Source organism: Plectropomus leopardus, chromosome 2 (genome assembly GCF_008729295.1).
Source record: "Plectropomus leopardus isolate mb chromosome 2, YSFRI_Pleo_2.0, whole genome shotgun sequence".
Classification (NCBI taxonomy): Eukaryota; Metazoa; Chordata; class Actinopteri; order Perciformes; family Serranidae; genus Plectropomus; species Plectropomus leopardus.
The window spans coordinates 33,260,827-33,286,740 of NC_056464.1; the positions used below are offsets into that span (position 1 = coordinate 33,260,827).

Below are 25,914 nucleotides of genomic sequence, written 5' to 3' on the forward strand. Positions count from 1 at the left end.
AGCAAAAAAGTCACACGTGCAACCAAAAGCCTCTCTGTCCTTAATCACCTCCTATTAGAACCAAAATAGTTTTGCGTCTTGATTCTTGACAATAATCAGCAGTCGCATACATGCGGCAACATCATGCATATTTATGTTTGTAATGAATGAAAATGTCCTGACTCTACCTGCAACAAACATACAGCAGCTGACAGTAACAAAAAGAAATGAAGTCATTTTCCTCCCAATGGAGGATGAATATGTATGAGCCGATTAGTTTTTTGTGGTCCACGAATTGACAGTGAAATCAATGTAAAATATTCATGCAAACTCAAGGACAGAAGAGCCAAAGACAATGTAAAAGTGGTTTAAAAGAAGGCAGGAAAAACACACTGTATCACCATAATGTGAGTGTTCAGTCGGGAGGCGTAGTGAAGGACAGTCATATACATCATTCAAGAGCGAAAGTAATTCATCTTCTGTGTGAGATATTACACATATCATTGTCCCTCTCTGCTCTCTTTGTTATCAAAACCGCAATCTCATCTTTGACCATATTTTTTCCATTTGGTCCCTGTTTACAGTCCCTCATGTATACCAAGGACACACCAGTTGTCCCTGTACGTGGCTGCAGTTCAGCTTGAAAAGGTTGGCCTGCGGGCTATTCTGACCACATTGTACGTGTTCAGTCCTGGTGCATCAAACCCAGGGGACAATCCGCGCTTGTCAAACGTGTAGAAGTTAAATAATTGGCCATCTTGGGCTTCCAGGGACACTGAGGCCGTGCCAACTTGCAAAATACAAGGGTACTCTTTTACAAAAACTACTCTGAATACCCGCTCGACCAGGTAGTTGAGCTTTATTGTCCTGTACTTCTCTGGGATGAGCTCTTCTATCTGAGGCCCAAACTGTTGCATGATCAGAACGCCATCTGGCCCGACTTTTATCTCGTAGAAGGTGATGTTGCCGTACGTGAAAAAGCCGACGTAAGGTTCTGGGTTTGGCGGAGAAGAAAGGACCTTCCTGGCTTCCCTGAAGGCTTTCTCTATGGCTGGTATGATGTGGTTGTAGGCCTTAGTGACCAAGTCCTGGTTCTGAGACCGGCTGCCAGCCATTAGCACCACCAGACCGAGCTTCAGTTTGGGCACCAGGGAGAAGGTGGCGGAGTAGCCGTCCAGATCTCCGTCTTTACGCACCATCTCGTAGCCCTTCAGCTCATTCACCTCCCATGGCGTCCCAGTACGGTTGGCAAAGTAGTCCTTATCGCACCTGAAGAGCGGCGTCAGCATGATCTTCAACGAGTCTGGCTCCAGCATCTTGCGGTGATAAGCGCCCAGCAGAACCATGGCGAGCTTGGCCAAGTCTGCTGCCGTTGAGAACATCTGACCCGAAGGCCGGTACCAGCCCAGATCGTAGAGCGGGGCCGGCTTTCCGTTGGAGTAAACACCCACAGCCATCTGGCTCTGGAGCCCCGGGGTGATGTCGAAGCCGGTGTCCTCCATCCCCAGCCGGTCTAGGATGTTGTCTGTGATCCACCGCTGGTAGTCGACAGCGACCACTCGCTCTGCCATCACATGAGCCAGCAGCGAGAAGGCGAGGTTGCTGTAGTGACATCTGGAAGATAGCAAGTGAGAGAGATCGAGACGGTCTCAAAAATACGACATATACTTTGTGGCTGCTTATGTGTCTCAAGTCCATAAATGTTTATATTTACTGTATGTGCATCTGTCTTCAGCTTTTTTTTTTGGACGACATATCGTTTTTCTTCACAGATATATTGTCAGTAGAGGAATTTTATTATTGCCTAACCCAACTTGTTGTAACAAATGACAAAAGCCCTCCCTGATCCAATTCATGCATTTCCATACGATGCAAATGACTTTCCAAGTTTGCACAATAAAAACGTACATATTGAAATGCTGAATTTAAGGCGGCATAACAAATCTTACTTGGTGCCCGGGTCTGCGACAAGGACATCATCTTGCAGCAGATTGATTGCAGATTGAGTTTTTCCTTTCCAAAGCAGACTCGTGGCTCGCAGTCTCCTGGGTAGACCTGGATCCACCCAAAGTATTACAGTGTTAAATAAAAAAACTTAAAGTAGTAAATAAAAACAGCAAATATAGCAAGAGATTTTTTTTGTATGCATAAGTAATTTCCTTTCCTTCTTTGTCCTGCTTGAAGATATTTGTCTTCATGTTCGATATCAGTCCGGTGGTTACTCTGAGAGTACTTTACTGGTACGAGACACATTCAGTTCTGATCATTATGTCCACACTTGATACCTCAGGGAAAGACGAGACACGAAGCATATTGAAATATTTATGATTCGCTTTGCCTCCGGCATTTCTCTCATCCTTTATTTGAATTTATTACAACGACTGAGGTTTTACAAATTAAAAAGCTCCTCCAGACAAACAAGTGCCTGTTTATGCAAGACAAAACAAACTCTTTTGCTGTGTCAGTATATTGATGTAACTCCAGCTCAGATACTAAATCTTTCATTTCACTGCTGCAGGTAGGCAATGAACATCTGAATACAATGATTCATTTTTCATCTTTTTTTGTTGTAAGTTACAGTGCATCAGTGGCTGTTCATATCAGTTACTTCTCATGACAGGGAAAACCTTACAGATATTAGAAGGACATTTTTGAACTTAACCAGCACAGCGTTATTTTCTAAGAAATTAATAAAATTGCCCTTACATACAGAATGATTGTTAAATTAAGGAAATTTTATTAAAAAAAATCAGATTTAAGAAATTTCAACTCTTTCTCGTGAGCTCGATAAAAACTAAAATCATGATCATTTTAAACTTTATTTTAGTATTATTCTTATTTAATAAAAATATTATTTATTTATTTTTTGCATCATGACCCAAACTGGGTGAGGAAAGGCTGCAGGACAATGAAGACTTGGAAATGTTTTGTTCCACTTTGTACAGATTGTACTGTACTTTCTATGGAACAACTTTGACAAATCACTAAAATGAATTGGAATAGTAGTTATTAAAAAAAAAAAATTGATTGAAAATTCTCATTATATGGTGACATCTTTAAATGTTTTTTTTTTTGGTCCACCAAAACAGTCTAAAACCTTGAGATACTGAAATCAGATGTTAGATATCAGATGTCTGGCATTTGTCCATTAATATATGACTTAAGCTATTATTGAAATAGCTGCAGATTCATTTCCTGTCAGTCGGATCATCAATTAATTGATTGACTGACTTATTTTAACTCTAAATTAAATATATATATATATATATATATATATATATATATATATATATATATATATATATATATGTATACCAGAAACCCCTTCTTCACACTCTTTTTTTTCAGTGTTTTTTAATTCTAGCCTTTAGTTTCAATAGGTCAGCTCTGTGGGTTTAGGCCATGTGTCCATATCCAGCAGCAGAAATACAATAAAAGTCGTAAGTAAGATACCTGAGAGCTGGCTGGCCATCCTCCGCAGGGTGACTGAGGAGGAGCGGATCTGAACCTCCCCGCTGTCTAGAAATATCAGGCCATCTGTCACATATTTCAGCTCCGAGTCGCGCGTCTTCCCCAGAGGGTTTTTGATTGTAAAGTTCTCCACGTATTTCTCCAGAGGGTCATCCAGGGAGCCGATCTTCCCGTCCTCCCACAGCTTGTACAGCATCAGCGTGGGGAAGATTTTGGACAGGCTTGCAATTCTAAAAGATAACAGAGCAGGTATCTTCATGTTGCAGTACTGATGCACAGTCTTTGTTTAATGCAAACTCTTCTTGCGTCTCGCTCCCCCAGCTTTGTTTATCTTTCTGCTTTCAATAAATTCCCCATTAACATTTGCCTTGTGGCTGTCAGTGACTTTTAATAGACTTGTCTCGCTGAATAGACATAAAAAAACAATTATGTATGCCGAGTCAGATCAAAATAAATGAATTGTCAGTGTGGTCTTTAAAGAATGTATCTGGAAGCAACATGTAACATTTAACACACCTTAAAAGGAATAGTTTGGGGAAATATGCTTACTTACTTTCTTGCTGACAGTTACCATTCTCATGTCTTATAAAATATTTTTTAGTGTTTGTCAAAGTGGGTGTTTTCCACGTATGTGATTTTCTATCAGTCAAATCCAAAGCAATGGGTGCTTACGTTGAAAGCACGTAGATGTAACCAGTTGTGTCCGCTCCTACTGAGCAGAATTGGCTGCTGCGAATGGAATGATTATTTGTGGAAAAATTAATTGATTAGCACGTCCGCACTTTCAATAGCGGCTGTGAAAGGAAATGTGTCAGAGCACTTATAGTACATCTGAGAGAACTCAATACATTTTTGTATGGCCTCGCTGGCTTTAAATGTCACGTCTTCTAAGAGTTAAATGTTGAATGTTCGCTACAGTGCACAAAGGAGCCTCTTAAGTGGTATTTTCAATTGGCTGAAGACGGCAAATTATGGTATATAACCTAACTGACAGTTGGTACTTTTATAACATAAGGAACAATTTAATGACGACATAATTGAGCATTTGTATTTGAAAGGTTCTGTACGTATATATGTAGCTTTCAGAAAATCCTTGTCATTAGTTTGAGGCCATCAGGTAAAGTGCAGTCAGCATTGTCTGTGGCTGCGAGCGAGCACCTGCATCGACCACAACAGTGACTAACACGAGACTGACTACAACAGGCATCATGTTATAGAAAATAAATTTCAATCATATTTGGAATAACATTAGTGTCTGTGTGACGCAGCTCAGCATGATGACACCAGCCCTCCGTTCCTGCAGAGCCCCCCTTCCTGTTATAGGCAACCTATAAAGTTGGGGAAGGTCTCAGTTTTTAAGTCACGTTCACCCATTGGCAATAAAAAAACAACTAATACACGTAAAAACTTACATACAGAACCTTTACATTTGATTTAATGGGGCTGCTCAATTATACCAAATACTTTTAATTCCACCGATTTCACACCTACTAACACTCAGTGTGTGAGCATGACTCTGTTTCTTCTGTGGCTCAGAAGAAGCTTTCTAAAATCTGAGAAAATAACCCCCAATCATGTCATCATGGTTTTCTTGCATTAGGTTTGAAGACTTGCAATTTTTAACAGAAAGCCTGCTTCACAAACTTGAGAAGTGGAGTTTAATTTTTGGGGATATTTATCAGTCAGCTGAAAGATGTTGCATCACGGAAATTGCAGGACTAAAAGGCACCTGCTGCATCAATTTGGACCAATTCGACTTTCACAAAGCCCACAGCTTGCAATACTTAATCTTTAAAGTACCCCTTTAAGTCACTTGAGGAGGGAAAAAACCTGCGAGTGTGTGGATTGCCATGAAATGTGGTGCACACTTTGATTTTGTGTGAGCAGCTTACAAATCTCCTTTTATGTCTATTGATTGCACTGTGCCTGTGTTAAACTGTATGAACTGATTCTGATTTGTTTTTATTTTTATTTTTAGAGGGGTAAGTGCAGGCTTTATCAGCTGAGGATTTATTTTTCTTTGTTTTGGATATAAATTTCAATCCTCTAAGACCTGTTGAAGCTCACTTCTTTTGTTGATCAAAGAATTCATTATTTTATATCCTGAAAGGTCCAAGTGTGTAAGATTTAGGGGGGATTTATATCGGCAGAAAATAGAATATAATGTATGCGTTCTTTAGTATATAATCACCTGAAAATACGAGTGGTTGTGTTAATGTTACCTTAGGCTGAGCAGTTTATATCTACACAGGGAGCACATACATGCACAGGTAATACAATACACAATCCTACCAATGGCTTCTGACTGTTACACTAGTCTACAGGTGCATCAATGTGAATTTAGATAAAGCAGGATATATATTTTTTACAAAAAAATAATAGAAAATCAGAATTGCAAGTGTTTTATGGTAAAGGAAAAGCATTAAACACATTTGTTAGACCTCATGGATACACACCTTGCATTTTGTTGAAAAACACTGAATGTAAACATATCTTTTTCGTTTATATGAAAACTCCACAGTGCAGCTTAAAATGAAGTTTTATTGATCTGTTCTTAAAACAAATAGCTTTTACAGCCGGTTGCAGCTCGTTCTATGCAGGTCAATACTTGAGACTTTGCATTGCTACATTGCTTTTTGTTTCCAGGCTAAAGCTATGAAATGAAAGACCGTTTCAGCCTAACGATTTCCCCACACACCATGCAGCCCCTCAGCCTATCAGAGAACCCTACATACTGATAGATAATCAATGTTGAATTAAAAGAAAAAACAGCTACTGCTCTTTCCTCAAGGATAGCTTCTCAACTGAATATTTTAATCTTGTAGGGAGGGCAAAAAATATCTATCGCCAAATAATTTCAGCTTTGTGCTTCACTTGATTACGTTAATTTTTCCCCACTGTCTAAAGACAGACTGGTTCATTTGGACACCATTAAACACTGTGTCCTGGCTGCTACAAATACACCTTGAAATATATTTATTTTTATTCTTTTTCCCTTGGAAGTTCTTCTTCTTTTTTTTTTAAATGTCCCTTTCCTCATCCTGCACTGTAACACACTCTGAGCTGTTACTTCACCCTTTTTAAAGTAACCATGAGACATGCAGGGGTAACATGATCACCATCATGCTGCAACATCAATTAGACATCAGCGTGGAGCTGCTGTTCAGATGTGCACTGTGGCTGGAGAATATTTATATCCAGAGCTTATGTGCCCATTTCAATGAATTAAAATGATGTAATATAGCTCATCCTATAATGAAGACACATTGCCTCCTCTGCAGCACAGAAAGCAGTGTGTTTAATGTTTCAGACAGAATCATTGAAAGAAAAACTGCAATTACTGCCTCATGGTTGAATGCCTCTGCAAATCACTCAACACAGTCTACATCCATGTCTGTGAAAACGTGGATGTGTCATACACATGTTCCCCCTCGGCAGCACAGAAAATTTAAACAATCAGCAAATTTTCGAAATGGACACCCAAGATTTGTCACCAGTTTAGTATACAATCAAATGTCTACCCTTCTTTTTCTAAGTTACAATGCTCAATAATGACTAAAAGAGTGTGTCTGCAGAACATTATGAGACCATTGTGAGGTTGACCTTTGACCTATTAAATATGTAATGTCATTGCTTTATCATTTTATCCTATTTGGGGGAGCAGGCGGGGGCTCAGGGGGTATATGCACAGTCTTGGCTATTGCCCCTGTGATTAAAGAAAAATTACATATGTAATTTAATAAGAATTATTGATGTCAACAAAATGTACCAACACAGGTCCAGCAGATGAACCAATTTAACCTATTTAACCTAAAAGGTTAATGATGATATAGGTTTCATCAACAGGGTAGCCCAATAGGTTGAGCGGTGTATCTGTGACATTTATGCTGTTGGTTTCAGTGCACTACTCACCTGTAAATTGTGTACTCATTGGGAGGTCCTGAGAGAGGGTCACTGGCGTTCCTTTTTCCAAAATTGCCGGTCCACAAAACAGTGTCATTTAAGATAACGATGGCAGACAGAGAGGGGAGGCTGATGGGGTTGATACTCTGCCGAAGCAAAAGGTCTACCTGGAAGAGACAGAGCGGGAAGAAAATACCAAGAGACATCAGAGCTTCTTGCTGGGAAAGTAAAATCTGCAGATTAAATGAAAAAAAAGATCATTCTTCAAAACTAATGGAAAATGGTTTAATTTTTCTTCAAGTTGCTCACAAGGCAGAAATTAGAAAAAGACAGCCTTTTTACGGTAATGATTAACAAACTCGTTTTCATTCCCAGTTTGGCTTTAGGTGTTTGGTCACAGAGATGAAAGAAGCTTATTTCAGGACATGCAAAGTGGAATTTATGTGCTCACGTTAAATTAATGAGTCACATGTTGATGCTGAGGTTCATCTTTTCCTTCACTTCACTAATATGCACCCACGACTATTAATACTAGAGATTCTATTATGGGTATCAAGGTACATATATTTCATTGTATGTCAACTGGTCATCAACACTGCTGCTCCCCGCTCAGACAGACCCTTCGTTATTCATCCACTCTATCTGTAATCTCCTTCTGTCGACCCCGACAGCATTTGGTGTGAAGGATTACCGAGGCCGGCCTGTAAATTTCTTCGGACTTGAGTGGGCATGACAGAAAAACAACCTCAGTTTTAAATCAGTGCATGATGAACCTCTCAGCTCACCTTCTCCAGCGCCTCTTTCAGACTGGGGATAGGATGCTCCAACTGCAGAGGCTCGGGGAAGCGAGGACACATCATCTCTGATTTGGAGTTGCCTCCCATCCCATCATCTGGGCGGTGGGTGGTAAATGAAAAAAGAGAACGTGGAACGAAAGAGAAAAGGAAGCACAGGAGGGACAGGCGATTGTAATTCCCACTTGATATTTTATGGAATAATGTATGGGTGGCACAAAGGCCAGCATAATGCAGTATAATTGAGTAGCATGGGGCTTTATTAATTCTGTACGCTTCCTGATGAACCCCGTTGATCTAATAGAATAATTTGATAGGATATATACCATATACCTGCTGATCTAAAGAAATGCTGCCTGGTCCCACTGAGAACTCTTTATGAACAAAATTATATTTCAGTATGCCTCTGTAGCTTAAGGCCGACAATGGTTTCATTCTGAAGGACTGCTATACATGAAAAATTAGGTTACTGAAATATAAAAAGATGTATCAGTGCACATGGAAAATATGACTCAGAGCCTGTGGAGCTTTGCTTTTCCCATTAATAACTTCACCTTATGTTACTTTACTTATATGCAAGCATATACAGATTATAAACTTGGACTGTGTTTTGAAAGTATTTTGGCTCTGAATAAAAAAAGACCTGATGAGGCGCTTTAATGAGGTGTCAACATATTAAATTTATGTTTTAAAGCACCACTGGATGACATATTCTGTGGCTGTGTCTGACATTTATATCGGGTTTGAAGGGACTACAATGAAATATTTCACCACCATTTATTTCACACATCAATCATGAATGTTGTTGAATGTTGCTCTTTTGACTTTTTGAATTAGAATTTGTACTGTCTTAGAAATTACAAGACAATTACCTGACAAGCAAACTAATTTTATTTCCTTTTTTCTCCATGTTTCAAAACAGTTTCCTCCAGGTTCAAAGGTTTAAATACTGATTTCAGCACAAGAAAAGTGATCCAGGTTTCAAAGGGTTAACTGTCACTGCCGTCTGAGATCTTGAACTTTTTATGATACTTCAAATTACACACACTCCCAGAACAATCTGGTCTCACCCTCAGGGAGTCAAAACACTGCTTTGGTATTATTATGGTCCGTGTCTACAGGGGTGTTTTTTAGAGGCGACGGTTCACGCTGTTTCCCGGTGTTGAACGCTTGTTGGACCTCCCGCTGAGTATGTGAGGTCTGCTCCCACATTTCACACTGAACAAACATGGTGCTCGTTTGGTAACTTTCTCTCAAGGCTATTAAATGAAGGCTGGGACACACTCTCTGACATAATGGGAGCCATTGGATATGATATGAGCACAAACTGGAGCTGTGATGTTGGAGGGTCACAGCAGACGACCCTAGGAATAACGTGATGCTGCTCTTTATGTGAACTCGGCCTGACAGACCTTTTTGGGTTTATTTGAAAGGATGGCTGCTGACATACATAAGAATGTTTTTATGTAAAACAAGTTTTTTTGTTGAGGTCATTTCAATAATTGCAGAATTTAAATTCTCACTCATGTTTTTATTTTTCGTATATTAAATACATTTTGTCCCAAGACTGACTGTCTATGATAATGTGTCACCCATAAAGCCTGAGGCAGGCCAGATTTTATTGCCCATGTGTTGTACCCCAATTACATGATAAAGCAACTTCTACTCTTTTGAACGTCCTCCTTTTTCTTATATTACAATTCTTTTTCACCAAAATGGACATTCAAAGGAAATGAGAAGGAGACGCACCGTTTTTCAAACATAACATAACACTACCAGAATGCACTGCATGGCTGCTTACAAGAATAATGAATGGTAAGCATGGAAATGATGGATCCTGTGGACTCGTACCTTTATAGTGATGCTGGCGGCACCGTTTAGTGTTTATAAGAGATGCACTGGGCTTTCCACAAACTCCAATGTAAACACATCTGTGTCATTATTAAATGTTAAGAGCAACAGATGTAGTTTAAGAGCATGAGGATCGCTCCGGGTTGTCGGGAGGGTGTTTGTGCCAATCCCAGCTGGGTGTTTTGTGGCAACACACTGCTGCCTTTCTAGCTGCATTTGTGCCTCTTAGAGTCACATTTTTTACAGCAACATCTGCAATCTTTCCCTAAACATAACCAAGTACTTTTGTTGCCTAAATCTAACCACTGACCCCATCTTATCACTGCATTTGTGCCACTCAAAGACGTTTTTTTTGGTGATATCTGCATTCTTTTCCAAACCATAACCAAACAGTTTTGTTGCCTAACCCCAAACCCCCCACCTCTTATTACCCCCAACCCCTTAAGCCTCAAGATACAACACAATAGGCTGCCTACTGGCATCATTTTAGTAACCCCAGGGCTTCTGCCTAAGTGGCAAAATATGACATACTAATGTTTTAGTGAGCTAACGCTTTATCTCATAATTACAAGATAAAACTTGTACAATTAAGTAAACGTTTTATCTCTCAGTTCCGAGATTTATATCTCCCTAATTATGAGAAAATAATCTATTGATTATCAGCGTTGCAGTAATTGACGTTGTGATAGCTGTGGCAGTCAGATAAGATAAGACAAAACATCCAGAGTTTTAGCTGCAAGCTACTGGCTATGATTTAATGTTGGACATAGTGATATGAGACAGAAGCTGTAGTTCAAGGTTCAAGGTTGAAGACTATTTAAGAGTGTTTTTGCATTTACCGAAAAAGAAGAAATGATGAACTGTGGTCTGATAGTAAAATAGAAATTCATTTTAAATGATTTTTTTTTGCTTTAAAGTCACAAGAAAGATAAAATCTTCAGGCATTCAATTCACAAAAAGGTCACAGCTCATTATTTGCTTTTTTTCCATTTAAGTTAACTTAATCGAAATATGTGGCCTGAAAAGGTTTGAAAAAATTATAATGCAGCCCCTCAAAAGTCCATTAATGTAAAAAAGATAATGCTTGCTTAAGTTTAGACATTCTTCACAATATTTCACACATTTTCTTTCTGCAGAGAAAACACCTCACACAATATGCTCCACCACCTGTTACAGAACAGCGTTTGTTCTCACCTGGTAGAAGTTTTGGCAGCTGGTATTGCCAGAGGAAGCATCCTGTCATCACCAGGGACAAAACGAGGAAGAACACCAAACCCAGCTGGGTCCATTTCACCTTCATCTTACTGGTTTTAGTGAGTCCTTCGAACTTAACGGTTGCAGCCGGAGCAGGAGCCGCTGCAGCAGGAGTTGGCTTGAATGCAGAGAGACAAAAACACAACAACACACAGGGTTAGCACAAAGTCAGTAAAACTGTTGAGTTATAAACTTGAAAAACGTTCCCATACTTGTGAATTCTCCAAACAAATTTTCTCTACGTTATCTGCGCTTTCTGGTTGTTATAAAATTCCTAAATATCCCCCACCTTCTTCCCGACACAAGTGATCCCTGTAGCACTTAACGGTACTCACCACCTGATGCTTCACAGGCCGGAGCAGGAAGGATCACCAGTGACACGGAAATCTTATCACACGATCAACATCCTAAACATCTACTCAGATTTCGATCTACTATGTGAGCGAATCCTGCACCCTAAAGGCAGTCGATGGTGTCCCGTGAAGGTTTTCCTGAGCAGGAGAAAGGCACCGACATGGACTCCCATCTTTGATTTCTCACTGACTGTGTTGTAATCCTGGGCCATCGGCGCTCCCGTCCCTCACAATTCAATTTCCTCTGCTGCAGCCACAGGCTGTTGACATCATAATCCCCAGATTTACTCCACCAAAGCGGCCAGGGGAAGTCTTAATCCCTAATCCCCATGAATCAATTCACTTCAGTCCAGCCTTCGCCTTGTGGAGCCCGCCACCGAGCTGACAAAGATGGCACCCACTCAGCCAGCACGAGTCGAGATAGGGGTGAGACGGTGCGCCTTTTAGACAGAGCCTGAGCTGAAAAGGACAATCACTTGGATGCAGCAAATTTGGATCAGCAGGGTGAGGTTATGACAGGCAATTTGGGATGTTGCAGGGAATTTGGAGAACGGCTTTGGATAAGATGACCTGCCGTCAAAAACTTTTTCACTCACTGCCAGCTAACATACACACTGCACAGAAATACAAGAGTCCAAGAGAGTCCAAGAGTGTGCATGGATTTTAAAGTTGGAAACACAATCATAGCAAGAATATATAACCCTGTCAAACCTGGTTTGACATTGGTTGTCTTGTGCTGCGTTCAGGCGCCTTTCACTAGCATTTTATTCTTTTGAACCAGAGTGAAGTGTTTTGATTTCTTTCAAAAACACGGGAAAAAAGGTAACCTGGCAAAACAATATACCTGCACATCGCCAGGAATTAGCAAAAGGTGACAAAAAAATTCTGCAAAAATTTGCCAAAAAACCCCCCCAAAAAAAACACTGAGAGAAAAGAGTGTTATTATCAATAAACTAGGGGGAAATGGCCAGAAAACTACATATACAATTATCATAACTTTGAATTATGTAGTATTAGTATTTGAAATTATTTACAGATTTTTTTCTTTTAAATGTTAAGCTTTATGTATTAATTAATCAATTTTTTTTTTTTAACCTTTTTTCTTTTCTTTTTGTTGTTTCAGATGGTTTCTTTGTAACCTTTTTGCAAATTTCTTGCTAATTTTCCCTCTCCCTGTTTTTGAAAAAAAATCAAGCCAAATTGCTCAAATTTTAAAGGGTTAATTTAGCTCACTGGCAATAAATATACACAAATGACTCGCTTTACAGAATAATAAGTTGAATAAAGTCTTGTATGAATCTTGCAAAAAAAGAGGAGCTGATGGAACATAAAAACTGGGTCATGTGTCAACATGTCATATGTAAATTGTGGAAGAATTACCATAAATTTAATCTAATCTGTTTTTGGTATTCAAGAGCAGCACCTGAGGTTGCTCAGCATGGCCGTCTTATCTTCTTATCTGATTCTGGGTGGTGAGTGATCTGAAGATGTATACCATGAGATGACAGAGATTTGCTGTGTTTACACAAATGTATTCATCTTTCTAATATCTGTGGTTGATCATTGCAAGCTATATTTTAATAAAAATTGTTTAAAGATTTTTTTGAAATATTCTGCTTAGAATAATAAATTGTGTCTGATGTGGTGATTTTGTCACAAAAAATGGATAATTTAGTAAAAGAATAAAATAAATAATATATGTGTGTGTGTGTGTGTGTATGTGTATGTGTTGAGCTTGAGGGACAAACCTGGAGACTTCAAAAAAAACCTAGGGTGGTTTTCTGGAAAAAGAGCCAACAATAGAGTACTCTTTTGTCACTCATATAAGTACTGGCTCCACCGTTTATGCATTTGTAAATCAAGATTATTTTATGGTTGCTGCTTTCTTAGTCCTGCTCTTTCACCTAAATTGCATCATTTTTATTGAAAATGCTATTTAAGAACATTTTTTTTTCTTTTTTAATAAATGTATTTGTACTACTATTTAATGTTTGTAATATTTTGTACTTTTCTGGCTTACTCCCTTGCTTAGTATTGTTATATATTTCACTTTTTTTTCTCAGGCAGTCATGCTAAAGATAGTAAGGCTCAAATGTGAAGGAGTGGGTGGGACGGAAGTGTGGGGGTTTAGCAGGGGAGTGGAGAGGTATGTGGGAGGTGAAGAGGTGGGGAGGGCTGATCAGGTATTTATGTGATCACATGTTTGTTTATTCAGCCCTGGGTTTGTTATGGCATAAAAACAATAAAGACAATTTAAAACAATAATAATAATAATAATAAATATTCTACATCTACTCCCCCATCTAATCCAGAATCTATGAATATGCAAATGTTTGTTTGAAAAGTTTAACTGCTGGTTGTAAGATTACTTAATTGAAAAGTCCATGAATGATAGCTAACGGCTCCAAGATTCCTCATCACAGTTGCATAAGTTGAAAACTGGACCCCAACCTGGCTTACAAACTAATTATGAGGTCACAAAATCCTGTTTGTACATGCACGCGTTAAACACAGATTTAAGTTGAGCACAGATAAACTGTAAAGGCCTTTAACATTGAGTGTGTTGGATTTAGTGGCATCTAGCAGCATAGGGTGGGAAAGTGGGAACAACACAGTCTGTAAATAGTTGGCTATTTTGCAATTATTTCTGATATATCTAAACATTTGTTTTAAATTTTGATAATCATCTGATAAGGTGCCTGTAAGAAAATATGTGAAAAAAATACCGTGCTATTGTTTTGTACTCATGGTTTGCTGTTTCTTGTTGCTTCACATGGCTTTTGAAAAAAAACCCCAAAAGAACAAATAACAACAGGCTAACGTAATTGGTAATCATGATTTTAAACTGGCCCATATTAACAATTGTGTTGAATTTGAGCCATCACTTGAACGTGTAGAATAATTACACTGTGACCAGTTTAATAAAGTGCTGATGTATGGCGGCCTTTCGAGACTTAATAAATGAAAAGATACCAGTGCAGATCTTCTGACAGATACAGTTGCCCATCCCACCTTATCACATAAAATGCATTGATGGATGGAGTAACTGTTACCAGTAATGAATCTGAGTGCAGAGTGATAAACCGAGTCCAGTGAGGTGAGAGTTGAGGCAGAAGCATTTCTATAGATAACATCACCATAATCCAGGACTGATAACAAGACTGCCTAAATGATTTGTTTCCTACAAAACAAGAGGGAATTTGTTTCTGTTTAAGTATCCAATTATTTATTTTAAGTTACTTGGAAGGATGTCAATATGAAATTTAAATGTATGTTTCTGATCCAACCAGATGCCCAGGTATTTGTATTCTGAAACCTTTTCATACTGTGTCCTGTTAAAGTGGTGATGTGTAAACCATCATCTGCAATATTTCTGACACAGAATCATGTGTTTGGTCTTGTCGGCACTGACAACTAATTTCAGATTGAAAAGTGAATGTTGTATTTTGTTAAAGGTTTGCTCGAGGATTTCAGTGGCTAAATGTGCAGTGTTAGCAGTGCAATCCAGAACTGTATCATCTGCATAAAGATGGGTGTTACAATTTGTTATAGAGGATGTAATGTTAATAATATAAATAATAAACAGGACAGGACCCAGAATTATAAATAAAATAAATAAAATTAAAATGTGTGACTTTAATAAATTCCACCAATCTGATTAACATCATCAGGTCAAAGTACAAGGGTCAGGTCAACTCATGGAGCAGCTAACGTTAGATTTAGAGAGAAACTTGCTGTAGTGGGAGCTAATCAATTGCTCAGAAGCTGACCAGGATGAGAAAGACCAGAAATTTGCCAGGACAGTTTTGGAGCTTCTTTTTAGGCCACATTTTAATGAAAACAGCCCCACTGAAGACGGAAAAGTCTTGCTTTGCTTTTTTTAATATATCACCGTTCATATGATAACATTGTGAGAACGATCCTTACGTACACAAATCCGCAAAAACAACCAAAACACTGTAGTATGCACGCCAGGCCAGTAGTTGGCGGTGTAACTTGTAACTAGAGTCTGCACATTGTCAGTTTACACAGTGACAGAAGGGATTGCATTTTCAGAAGATTACACTTTGGGTTTTAAAAGTTTGTGTTTTCAGGGCCCCAAAACACTGTTGCTGTGTAAATGAAAGGCCAAACCGCAACAAAACTGTACCATTTCATGCAAGAACTGTTGCCATGAAAACGGCACCTTAGATCCCATAAAATATCTTGGACATGAGGGACTGGCAGACAAGCAGATGGCAGACAAGCAGATGTAGCAGTATGATTTGTCCAGGGGACGTGGGTGACTTCACTCAACAGAGAAATAAACGTCCGCCACCATTCAAAAGGAGATATTAGACATTTTGGCACATGCAGTCAAGAGACAAACTGTGTCTGATGGAACCGCCAATGTCAGTACATCTGAGCATCTTTTTCCTGTAGCTCCTCAACCCAATAGTGAGGACAAATGTTGTATTTCTGCAAACCGTAGATATGTAAGATTTAAAACAATACATTTAAAAAATGCTATGGTTAAGGTTTGGTTATGTTTAGGCACAAAATGGTAATGGGAAGGACAGGATCATGTTTTCACAATAACGACTGGAGATATCTCAGCTGAAAACACTGTGGTGCCGCGGTCTGCAGCTGGCAGCCTTCTCGTCTAAACGCATACACATACATTGTCATGAGTGCACATCTATACTGCGTGGCACCCCTCAGTTAAAATATAATGCCACAGCAAGTCTAGCAGTGACATTGCTGACAGCAACCAACCGAAACTTCTGTCATGTGCTAAGCATGTAGAACGACGATAGTCTACTGTAGAAACTGTGGAAGAGGACCCGCTCTGTATGTGGATATAAAGAGCTCATTCTAAGGTAACAAAAAACAACAATTCTTATTTTCAGTTGATTATGAACTAACGAAGACAAATGAATACTATATTCAATTTCTGTTAATATATCCCCCTGAAGCCTACACACTGGACCTCTGAGTGAAGAAACTGCAAGCAAAACACGTTTCTGAGTGTAGGGGACATTTAAATAACTTGCGTGCAGCTCCTGAAAGATGAGATTTTTTATCTTGTGCACACACACACACACAAAAAAAGTAATCTTTAAGGGCTTTGGGATCACCGCAAAAAAGCCTGGTGGAAGTTGGCTATCTTATCTATAAATGTTTTTTTAAGTGAATTTCCAGAAAATGCACAATCCAAACATCTCCAACTAAAATTTTAGATTATATTTCACCTTATAGAACATTTGATCCATCTCCTTCCACCTTATATGAATAAAACACACTCTTGGCAATAAATAGAATTTCTATCCTTCATCGGGTACATCCAGATCATTCCTTCTCTCGGCTTAATCATGAGATATTAATGGTTTGTCCGAAGCTCAGTAATGTACTTTGATGATTATAGGTATCATGATGTGATGTGGCAAAATGAAGTGTGAAAGCAAGCTGCGGCTGATCCTGGTTGCGTAACCTGTGAGAGCTGGAGAGCACAGCAGCTGGCCCATTTCACCAGAGTCAGGACACGCACACAAGCACGCATGCACGCACGCACGCACGCGCACACACACACACACACACACAAACACACACACACACACACACACACACACACACAAAACTCCATTATCATCATCGCAGTGGTTTAATGTGTTTTTGCGGGTTCAGTTCCTGCACGTGTTTGTGTGTCTGAGTGTGTTTGTATGTGTGAGTTTGCACGTTTGTGTGTGTGTGAGATGGCTGCTTTTACCTGGGCTTGAACTCCATCCATTGATGTCTCCCTGAGGACTTTACTCCCCGCCTTGCCCATGACTTTGCTGCACCAGCTGTTACCTAAAAAAAGAAGAAGTTAAAACTTCTGCACGTTATTTGCTTTCCTTTCTTCGTGGCGGAAAAAATGACAACCGTGTATTACGTCATGCTGCTCTCTGCACAGAGTGTCCACGTGGAATTAAAGCAGGAGGAGGTGACATTTTCTCATTCCTGCAGCAGTTTATACTGCTCTGATATGTAGTAAGGCCACATGATAGTGAGAGACATGTTGTGTGACCCATTGTGAAAAGTCATTTTCTGTTGCCAAAAGCAGTAAGAGAATCTCTCTGCATGTATGATGGCTCTTTGAGTCTATATGGAGGAAAAAAGGAAGCGTCAACAGGGAAAATATGTGCCAACATGACCACTAACAACTGCAGCAGGAGCCCAACAGCAACCCAGTGCTGCAATCTTAAGGGCAGTGATTGACAGCCAAACACTGGAATGGTAGGAGGTGTCAATGGTGGAGACAAAGACCTGCTACATGTGGAGGGGAGGCATCACACTTTTAGGGATGGGGATCCTTATTCCTTTTGGATGTTGATAACTTTATTGAGACTCTTTGATATCACTATCGATATTTTTATATTATTTGGTGGAAAGACGAAACAAGACTTTCTGATATTTGTAGGTTTTCTACCTTTTTGAGAAAAAGTTAATGCCACAGCCTATTTTCTCTGGTTATTTAGCACCAATATCAAAAGCATTAGCATCTTTCTACTGCATAAATAGCCCATTTTTGTTAAAGGACCATCATTCTAGCAGTGAAGAACTTCTTTAAGCAGAAACAAGACCCGCACAAGGAAATGTTAGAAGGCAGATGCACCTTGGTGTAACTGTTGTGTGCTCTTTGTTTTAAGATGACACTGAGTGCTCTAATGGACACAGGCAGTTCCACAAATGTCGGACAATTTTGTTGCATTGCACATTTCACACCATCTGAGAGACTATGTGTGTGGCTGGAAACAGCTGTGAGGCAGGGCTTCCTCCTCCACACTTGTCCCCGAGGCCGGGGTTTGCCTGAAACGAACTAGTTTCTGAAAAATGTTTGTCTGTTTGCCACTTTCAAGGACAAAAGTGTTTATGTCTGCAAGAATGGCCACACTCCGAGGCTCTGAGGCTCCGAGGCTCCGAGGTGAGGTGGAAAGCCTGCTTTCACAGCATGTGGTGATGAACCGTGCAAATAGAGAAAACAATGCACATGTTCAGACTGGTCTGCTGTAGTAGAGTGTGTGTCTGTTCTCCCAGTTGTTTACTCTAATCCCATTTGTTTACTTAATTACACAATAAAAAACAAGCATTGCAGTTTTCCCCAGACTTCAGCTTTTTCCAATGACTATACAAGCATTTGCGATATTTTAGCACAATTTATTTCTTCTTTCCTCTAAAAAGCCCAGTTGTCCCTGTAGTCTTATGTGTTCCTCAGTATTTATGTTCAAGCACCAGCAGTGGGAACCAGTAAGTATTTTATTGGTACCTGATTCACACGACAAAATTACACTGTAAATAGTGTAATTATAGGACAAATACAGGGAAGAGCTTGTTAGTGAAACAAGCTTACAGGATATTAAAGGGACAGTTCACCTCAGAATCAAAAATACATACTTTTAATCTGACCAGTGAAAAGACAGGTAGCATTATCTGGCATAAATATGCATCTAACCGGTATAAAGTGAGATGCCACCCTGAATGGTCATAAACAGACGCAGGAGGATACTTGGCATGTCATTTAGACATGTACGGCACTGACCAAGTGACGATATTTGATGATTTGGGAAGAGAATATGTAGTTCAGTAGAAAGAAAATAGTTTCTACATGAAACTGCTCATAAAAAGGTCTGTGGATTATCTTGGGTAACTAGGGCATGTTTTCTGAAAAGAGACACTGCTGTTAAGTTTCAAATGTACTTTTTGGGGCTTTAAGCACCGCAAGCCAATTGCCATTTAAATCCATTATATTGGAGAGAAGGCAAATATCTCTATGGCCAATATGTCTAACACTAAATAGCACTAAAAGCAAGAGCAAGAATACATTTTGTGCTATATATTTTTGATTTTGAAGTGAATTGTTCCTTAGATTATACTGTCAAAGCAGGTTAAACTGTTGGTATTGTCAGACTTGATTATGTTTCTTTACAAGGACAAAATGAAGGAAGTTTTCAGCCTACTTCCATTCACACAACACATTTTCTTGAACTGAAAAACCACAGCAATGAAAGAGTATTTTTTAAAAATGTGTCCTTGCTGCCTTTTAGTCAACTGAACTATTGGACAGCTTGTTCAGAGTTTACACACTAGTTGCAATACAAAATATGAAACAAATTTAAACAATTAATTCGGTCGACAGTCACAGGTCATATGCTTTGATATAAGTGTGAAAGAATCTCAGGGTCTTTTGTCATCCCACACACAATCTTTCTTTTTCTTTAAAGATTTCTTTAGATTTCTTTATCAAAGCTACACAGAGACAAAACCCACATGCTGTCTCACATAAACTCAAAGAGTATTTAATTGTAACGTTCGGCATGGTTACCACTGTCTTCATTGATATCAGACTCATATGACTCATCTTATTATGACTCACAAGTCTCAATCATAACATTTTCTCCAAACTAGAGAAAGAAAGGCTGAATGTCCTTGGAAGTTTGTTTCTTTAGCAACTTATATTGATGAGTTCAGTGAACGCTAACCACGATTTATTCAACTCATCATATAAAGACTCTAAGTTTGAATAACAACGCTTTGTCAGTGGACCTACACAACAAAATATAACGCGCTAGGTATCCTTCTGCGTCAGTTTTGCATGTTTAGGGATGGCATCCCAATTTAGTCTTGTCACCTGCATTGCATCATTTAAGAAAATTTCCGTAGATTTAGGCAACAAAAGCAGTTGGTAAGATGCATGCTACATATACTAGCACACTATGTTGTTATTAAAACTCTGTTGTCTTTTGGTTCCCCAGTGAAAGTCTGAAAGTCTTGACCATCAACCTCCCCTGTCTATGCGGACCTTCTCAATCTTTATACTGTGGTAGCTGCTGGTGGCATTACAAACTGCCGCCGCCTTGTGGGTATCATGCCACCGCAAAGCATGTCTCAGTGCATCTGTGTTTGATGCTGACTTCTGCTGTGGAAGTTGGGTTGCTGCCCATTGCATCAACCACTGGTTAACAGAGTGGTGGTGACTAATGAGTTGGGAGTGAAAGTCGGCTTGATTTGCCAGTTACTGTTTGTAAACATCATCACTAAAGGAGGTGAAAGTAAAAGCCAACCCTAGGTCACTCTTTTTTGGCGTTACACTTTGGCATAATACTCATACTTTTATAATTTTTTGTAATAATTATTATAATTTTACAATTTTTTTATGATGCTATGACTCTTGGATGCCTGCAGTTTATGGTCTGGCACCTGGTTGATGTCTTTTTATAAAGTCCCGACCTCACCTGAGACCTGCGTGGGTACACACCCACATGCATCCCAAACACAGAAAATAAGAAAATCCAGGCAGAAAGCAGAGGTTATGCAGAAAAATACACCACCACACTTCTAGTGGGTCATAAGTGATGATTGGGAGGGATTACTTCTATATGAGTTTAACCACTGTTTTATGAAAATCCTTTATAGTATAACTATCTAATCAACTGATTTAACTCATTTCCATGTTATGCTTTACACTGCAATGAAATGAAATAAAGAAAAGACAAACAAAAAACATCATCAAGGCACTCAGGTTAATTGCATAACAGACATTTGATTTCTTCCGCACAATCAAGGCTTTCGTTTTGTTCCAAATGGCAGAGAAACAGTAAGTCATGAGGGCCTATTCTTGAAAAGACTTTATAGAAAACAATGTTATTTCTTTGATTCAGAGGTGACATTACTTTTAAGATGTAATTCAGGAATCTGTTGACAAATGGACGACTGTGAAAGGCGGCTACACCTGTGACTACAATTCCCCCGTGTAATGAATGTTGTTTTCTTGCTTAAATAAACTCTAATATTCACACTTTTTTTTGAAAAAATGAAAAAGATTAAACGTGCCAGTTAAGGTCAGCCAGTCAAACTATAAGTAGCACAGTTGATTGTGCATGTTTATACCTTTTATCCAAAGATGCAAAGGAGGGGGGAAAAAGGTTGTACTGCCTCCTACATTTCAAGGCCTCCAAACCAATTAAAATTCCATCAGATAATCGGCACCAAGCTAAAACCTGACCTGGCATTTCAGTTCATATTCAGTGTGCCAGGGCTAATGAGCCAAAACTCGCTGCTGCTTACAGAGCAGCTTCTGACTGCTGACCAGGCTGCATCTTTGCAGCTGTCATTAGCTTGTTGTTGGAAAAGATGGTCCTGTAGCTGAACACGGTATTTTCAGATACACATTTAGTTTTTATATTGTCATATATAAACACACACATATATATATATATTGTTATATTGTTATATAAGTCAGTCATACATCAAGTGTACCGCAGAGAGCATGGTTCTGGGACATTAATCAATTTAATTTGAAGTCCCCAAAACAAAGCAGGTTATGCGCAACACAGGTTGTTTGTTTTCACCAGCTTTTTGGATAAAAGAGACATTTGGTTGAAAAAGAATGAACACAGAAAAAGAAATGGATTTCAGCTGCTGACAGCACCAAGAATTCGACGTTGTTACATTTCCCGTCTCAACGTTTGACTCACCAATAATACTTCACTGATAATATTACAGCCAAAACATGCTCGCAAAGTTTTGACAGGGTACAAAGGCATTTGTCAAAACTTCAGGCAAGGAAATTAAATGTGACAGAGAAAAAGTGTATTTGAGACTTAATATCCCGGTCTGTCTGTGCTGTTTTCCAACACACACCTTCAGACTGAAAAAGATGATGGCATAACTTGAAGCGGACGACAAAAGTAAAAATATCATTCAATGCACTTTGGTTACCACCAACTTTCTACAGACAATAGTTTCATAGTAGCTGTGTGTGGCTATTGGCATTGATGTTTGTGAACTGAATTGTGTTTGCAATAAGGCCCATTGGCATAGAAAATGGCCAATTTTGCACCACAAATTACGCATATTATCTCGTTTTAATACGAGCAAATGTGCTTCATAAGCTGACTAAACTACAATTTAATCTATTATTTTCTTATACTTAAAACTGCTTCTACTTCCTATACAAAGTTCACAAAGATAGATGAGGAATTTGAGGAGTTAAAGATGAAAAAGGTCAAGTTAAAACCACTGGTGGGTCATGTGTTTAAAAAAAAGCTAATTATTACATCAATAACCTTAAAATGAGATAACTGGACTGCCTTGTTACTGAGACTAATATATCATGATGATTATTCAGGTAGAGCATTATGCATATTGAGGAGCAATTGTTTGCTTAGCATTGTAATAATAAAAGTTATTAATTGCTTCTACTTTATCACCTTGTTTTGCTTTGCGGTGTTCTTAATCTGCTTTTTGTGCCGCTGCTGCAGTGACGCAAATTCTGAGAATATTAAAATTTAATTTCACCAATCAAGCTACAGTAGCAATGCCCACTGGTGTTGTCACTCTTGCCATAATTATGCAGTTCACATGGCAAATTTTCATGACATTTTTATACAACTAATTTGAAAACAAGTTTTGAGGGAATCGTAATGCTGAGCAATTTAGATTGTAGCAAGTTTGGGACTCTTACGGCAAAGAAGAGAAAGAAAAAAACTCTGGAGGCGCTCTTCAGTTCATCACTGCTCGCCTTTAACATTCCAACAATTGCTATTACACATGTGGGACGACTCCAATCGTGAGACCAACCCAATTTATGGTGCAAAAAAATATGTCCCACGACAAAACAACAATAATTCAACAGAAAAATATACAAAGAAAACCAACACAAAGCAATGCATGACACTCAACACGATCTTTGTATGCATGCTTGGAAAACTACACTAACAAATCCCCAACACGCTGCAATATTTTCTATTAGCATAATGAGAGAATGCTTAAAATAAACTATCTGAGAAGCTGCAAATATTTTGATACTGAATGGATCAGTAAAATGTTCACTGACAAAATATTTCAGTTGTTTCCGGCCAAAATATGCAATCTAGCAATACAGTATCCTATATCATAAGGATTTTAGTATCTTGGTTGTTTTTTTTTTTCCCTTTTTATTAAGATTGAACTGAAATCATTCCCTAACGTAATCAAAAGACATCTGTTGCCTAAAACTTAGAGAAGATTATTTTTTTTTTTTTTTTTTTTTTTGGTAAAATGTCAACACAGTCTCACTCCAAACTCGTCGCATGGTAACACTCGGTCAGTGAGCTTCCACGTCAACCTATGATGCTGTAGGTATCCTTGCAGTGTCAACCTTTAACGTTCCAGGATGCGGCTACGGTGATGTCAACAAATGCACACAAAAAAACAACAAAACAACAACAACAACAACAACAACAAAAAAAACCCCAAATGCACTAGGCAGGATGATGTCATGGTGAGATGACGCAGCCTGTTACCATGATGTCAACATATGAACGTGTGGTGGGATGACGCGGCACAACTTTCACACTTTTTTACGTTTTCTAGGTTTATTTCTGCAGTTAAATATCTCAACTGACTTATGAGTTCATTATCCTCTGTGCTGCTAATCATATCAGCAGATACTCACTGAAGTGCGCTATTATGTAATCAACTGTAGACATGATGAGATCATAATAAAGCATGTGTCAACTGATAAGATATGAGCTTTAAAACAAGCAATCTATTCAGCCCATCACCCTAAAAGACCTCCATTCAGTCCAAAAAACAAACAATAAAAAGTAACTTTATCACAAAAATTTGCCCTGTTAACTATAAAAAATAAAAATTTGATTCTTTCATTAAAATGAGTATAATCAGTTAAAATGAGTTCCTGAATTTTAACACAGCATTTGTAACTGTGTTCAGTTAGGTCCACTCATGACAACAAGTGCAGTCATGCTTAAGGGCTTTTGAGGATGGAAACAGCTCTCCTGTGACAGTTGTGTCAGAATATAAATGCAAATGTTTCCGCGTTCATAAGACAGGCAGAACATTTGTGAATAAAGTGATGCACCACATGCACAAAGCATCAGGAATCAAGGCTGGTTGAAAAACATGTTACATAAGCTGCATTGAATCAAGCGCCTCTTTTCTAGGCCGTCAAACATCCGACAGAGCATTGATTAAGTCCTTGTACACTTACCTCAGGTTCTGAATCTATTGAAAGCGTCTCCCTCCGTTTTCAGCAAAAACAGTGAGGCAAAAATATTCCTGCTTTTGTTCCGTGTGGGTTTGGGAGCTCGGAGCGGGATGCTGACAGATGTTAGTATCATGGTTATGGCTAAATCCTGCTTGTATCAAACCCAGCATTCTGGATTAACCATCACAGCCTACGGACACATCTGCCATGGCACAAAAATGGGTGCCCTCTCAGTTTGTGCTCTGTGTGTGTGCACGTGCGTGTGTGTGTATATGCGTTTGTGTGTTATCTTTGCCTTTGCATAGCCCGAGGTTTTAGGAGGACAAGTTTACTCAACAACACAAAAAGCTAACTGCACTTTGCTGAGCTGAAAATAGTTTTGACTAATAGGAAAGATTACACAGTCCATTAATGAGGTTATGGGTCTTGAGGTTGTGGTTTATATAAAGCACATGCTCGGGGACGGCAGTAGCTCAGTCTGTGGGGACTTTGCTTGGGAATCAGACGATATGGTCTCTGTCTCTTGTATGGACCAAGTATGGAGTGTGGACTAGTAGCTGGGGAGGGGGGGGCAGTTTACATCCTGGACACAGCTTAGGTGCCCTTAGCATCAAATCCTCCACAACATTTCCCTATTAATGCACGCGGTCTCACTCCAAACTCGATGTATACCGACGCTTTGTCAGTGGCCCTCAGCTTTAAACGCTGATGCATTGAAGCATCTTTCAGCAGCCGTATCACTCCAAACTCGATGTATACCGACGCTTTGTCAGTGGCCCTCAGCTTCAAACGCTGATGCATTGAAGCATCTTTTAGCAGCCGTATGAGGCACCACAACTGCAGCATTTTTTGACAATTTGGGCAACTACAAAGTATAACAGACCACTCTCATAAACTAGTATGTAAGTTCAAAATATAAGAATATATAAATGTGTGTGCAATGCTACAATGAACAACAGAGATATACATAAGAATAAATACAATATGTGTCACATGTTAAATATAGTCTACATTCAAAAGTTGGAAGAATATATTACGCATTTGAATAATTGTACAGAAGATTGCTAATAGGCAAGAGCGGGAGCCTGCTGTCTGTTTGCGGTGAATTTTGTGCCAAACTGTGATGTTTTTTTTTTAAAACCTGAACCATATGCTTTTGTTGCCTAAACTTAAGGAATTAAACGTGTCTAATGTACATTGTAAGTTTGTTTTGAAAGACTGTGTGCATGTAATGAGCAGAAACTGTTAATTGTGTTTTTTGAAATCACACTACATTACACATGTCACAAGCGTAAAAGGACAC

General features: G+C 38.9%; 1 protein-coding gene across 1 annotated transcript; it reads right to left on the reverse strand.

Moving 5' to 3' along the window:
• Nucleotides 1–405: 405 nt before the first annotated feature.
• On the reverse strand, nucleotides 406–24,696 carry lactbl1b (lactamase, beta-like 1b). Its single transcript, XM_042511536.1, has 8 exons — nucleotides 24,615–24,696; nucleotides 17,352–17,434; nucleotides 11,193–11,370; nucleotides 8,139–8,245; nucleotides 7,363–7,520; nucleotides 3,433–3,680; nucleotides 1,929–2,034; nucleotides 406–1,593 (listed from the first exon to the last, which is right to left on the reverse strand). The coding sequence occupies exons 2-8, from the start codon at nucleotides 17,409–17,411 to the stop codon at nucleotides 615–617; spliced, it is 1,836 nt and encodes a 611-aa protein (XP_042367470.1). The 5' UTR covers nucleotides 17,412–17,434; nucleotides 24,615–24,696; the 3' UTR covers nucleotides 406–614.
• Between the last annotated feature and the right edge of the window lie 1,218 nt (nucleotides 24,697–25,914).

What these genes read in the sequence shown, in the direction of transcription:
- lactbl1b (XM_042511536.1), bottom strand. Translation starts at nt 17,411, where the DNA reads ATGGGCAAGGCGGGGAGTAAAGTCCTCAGGGAGACATCAATGGATGGA. An exon ending in TGGATGGAGTTCAAGCCCAG is followed by an intron (nt 11,371 to 17,351) that starts GTAAAAGCAGCC and finishes TCTGCATTCAAG; the next exon opens with CCAACTCCTGCTGCAGCGGC. An exon ending in TGAAAGAGGCGCTGGAGAAG is followed by an intron (nt 7,521 to 8,138) that starts GTGAGCTGAGAG and finishes TGTCTCTTCCAG; the next exon opens with GTAGACCTTTTGCTTCGGCA.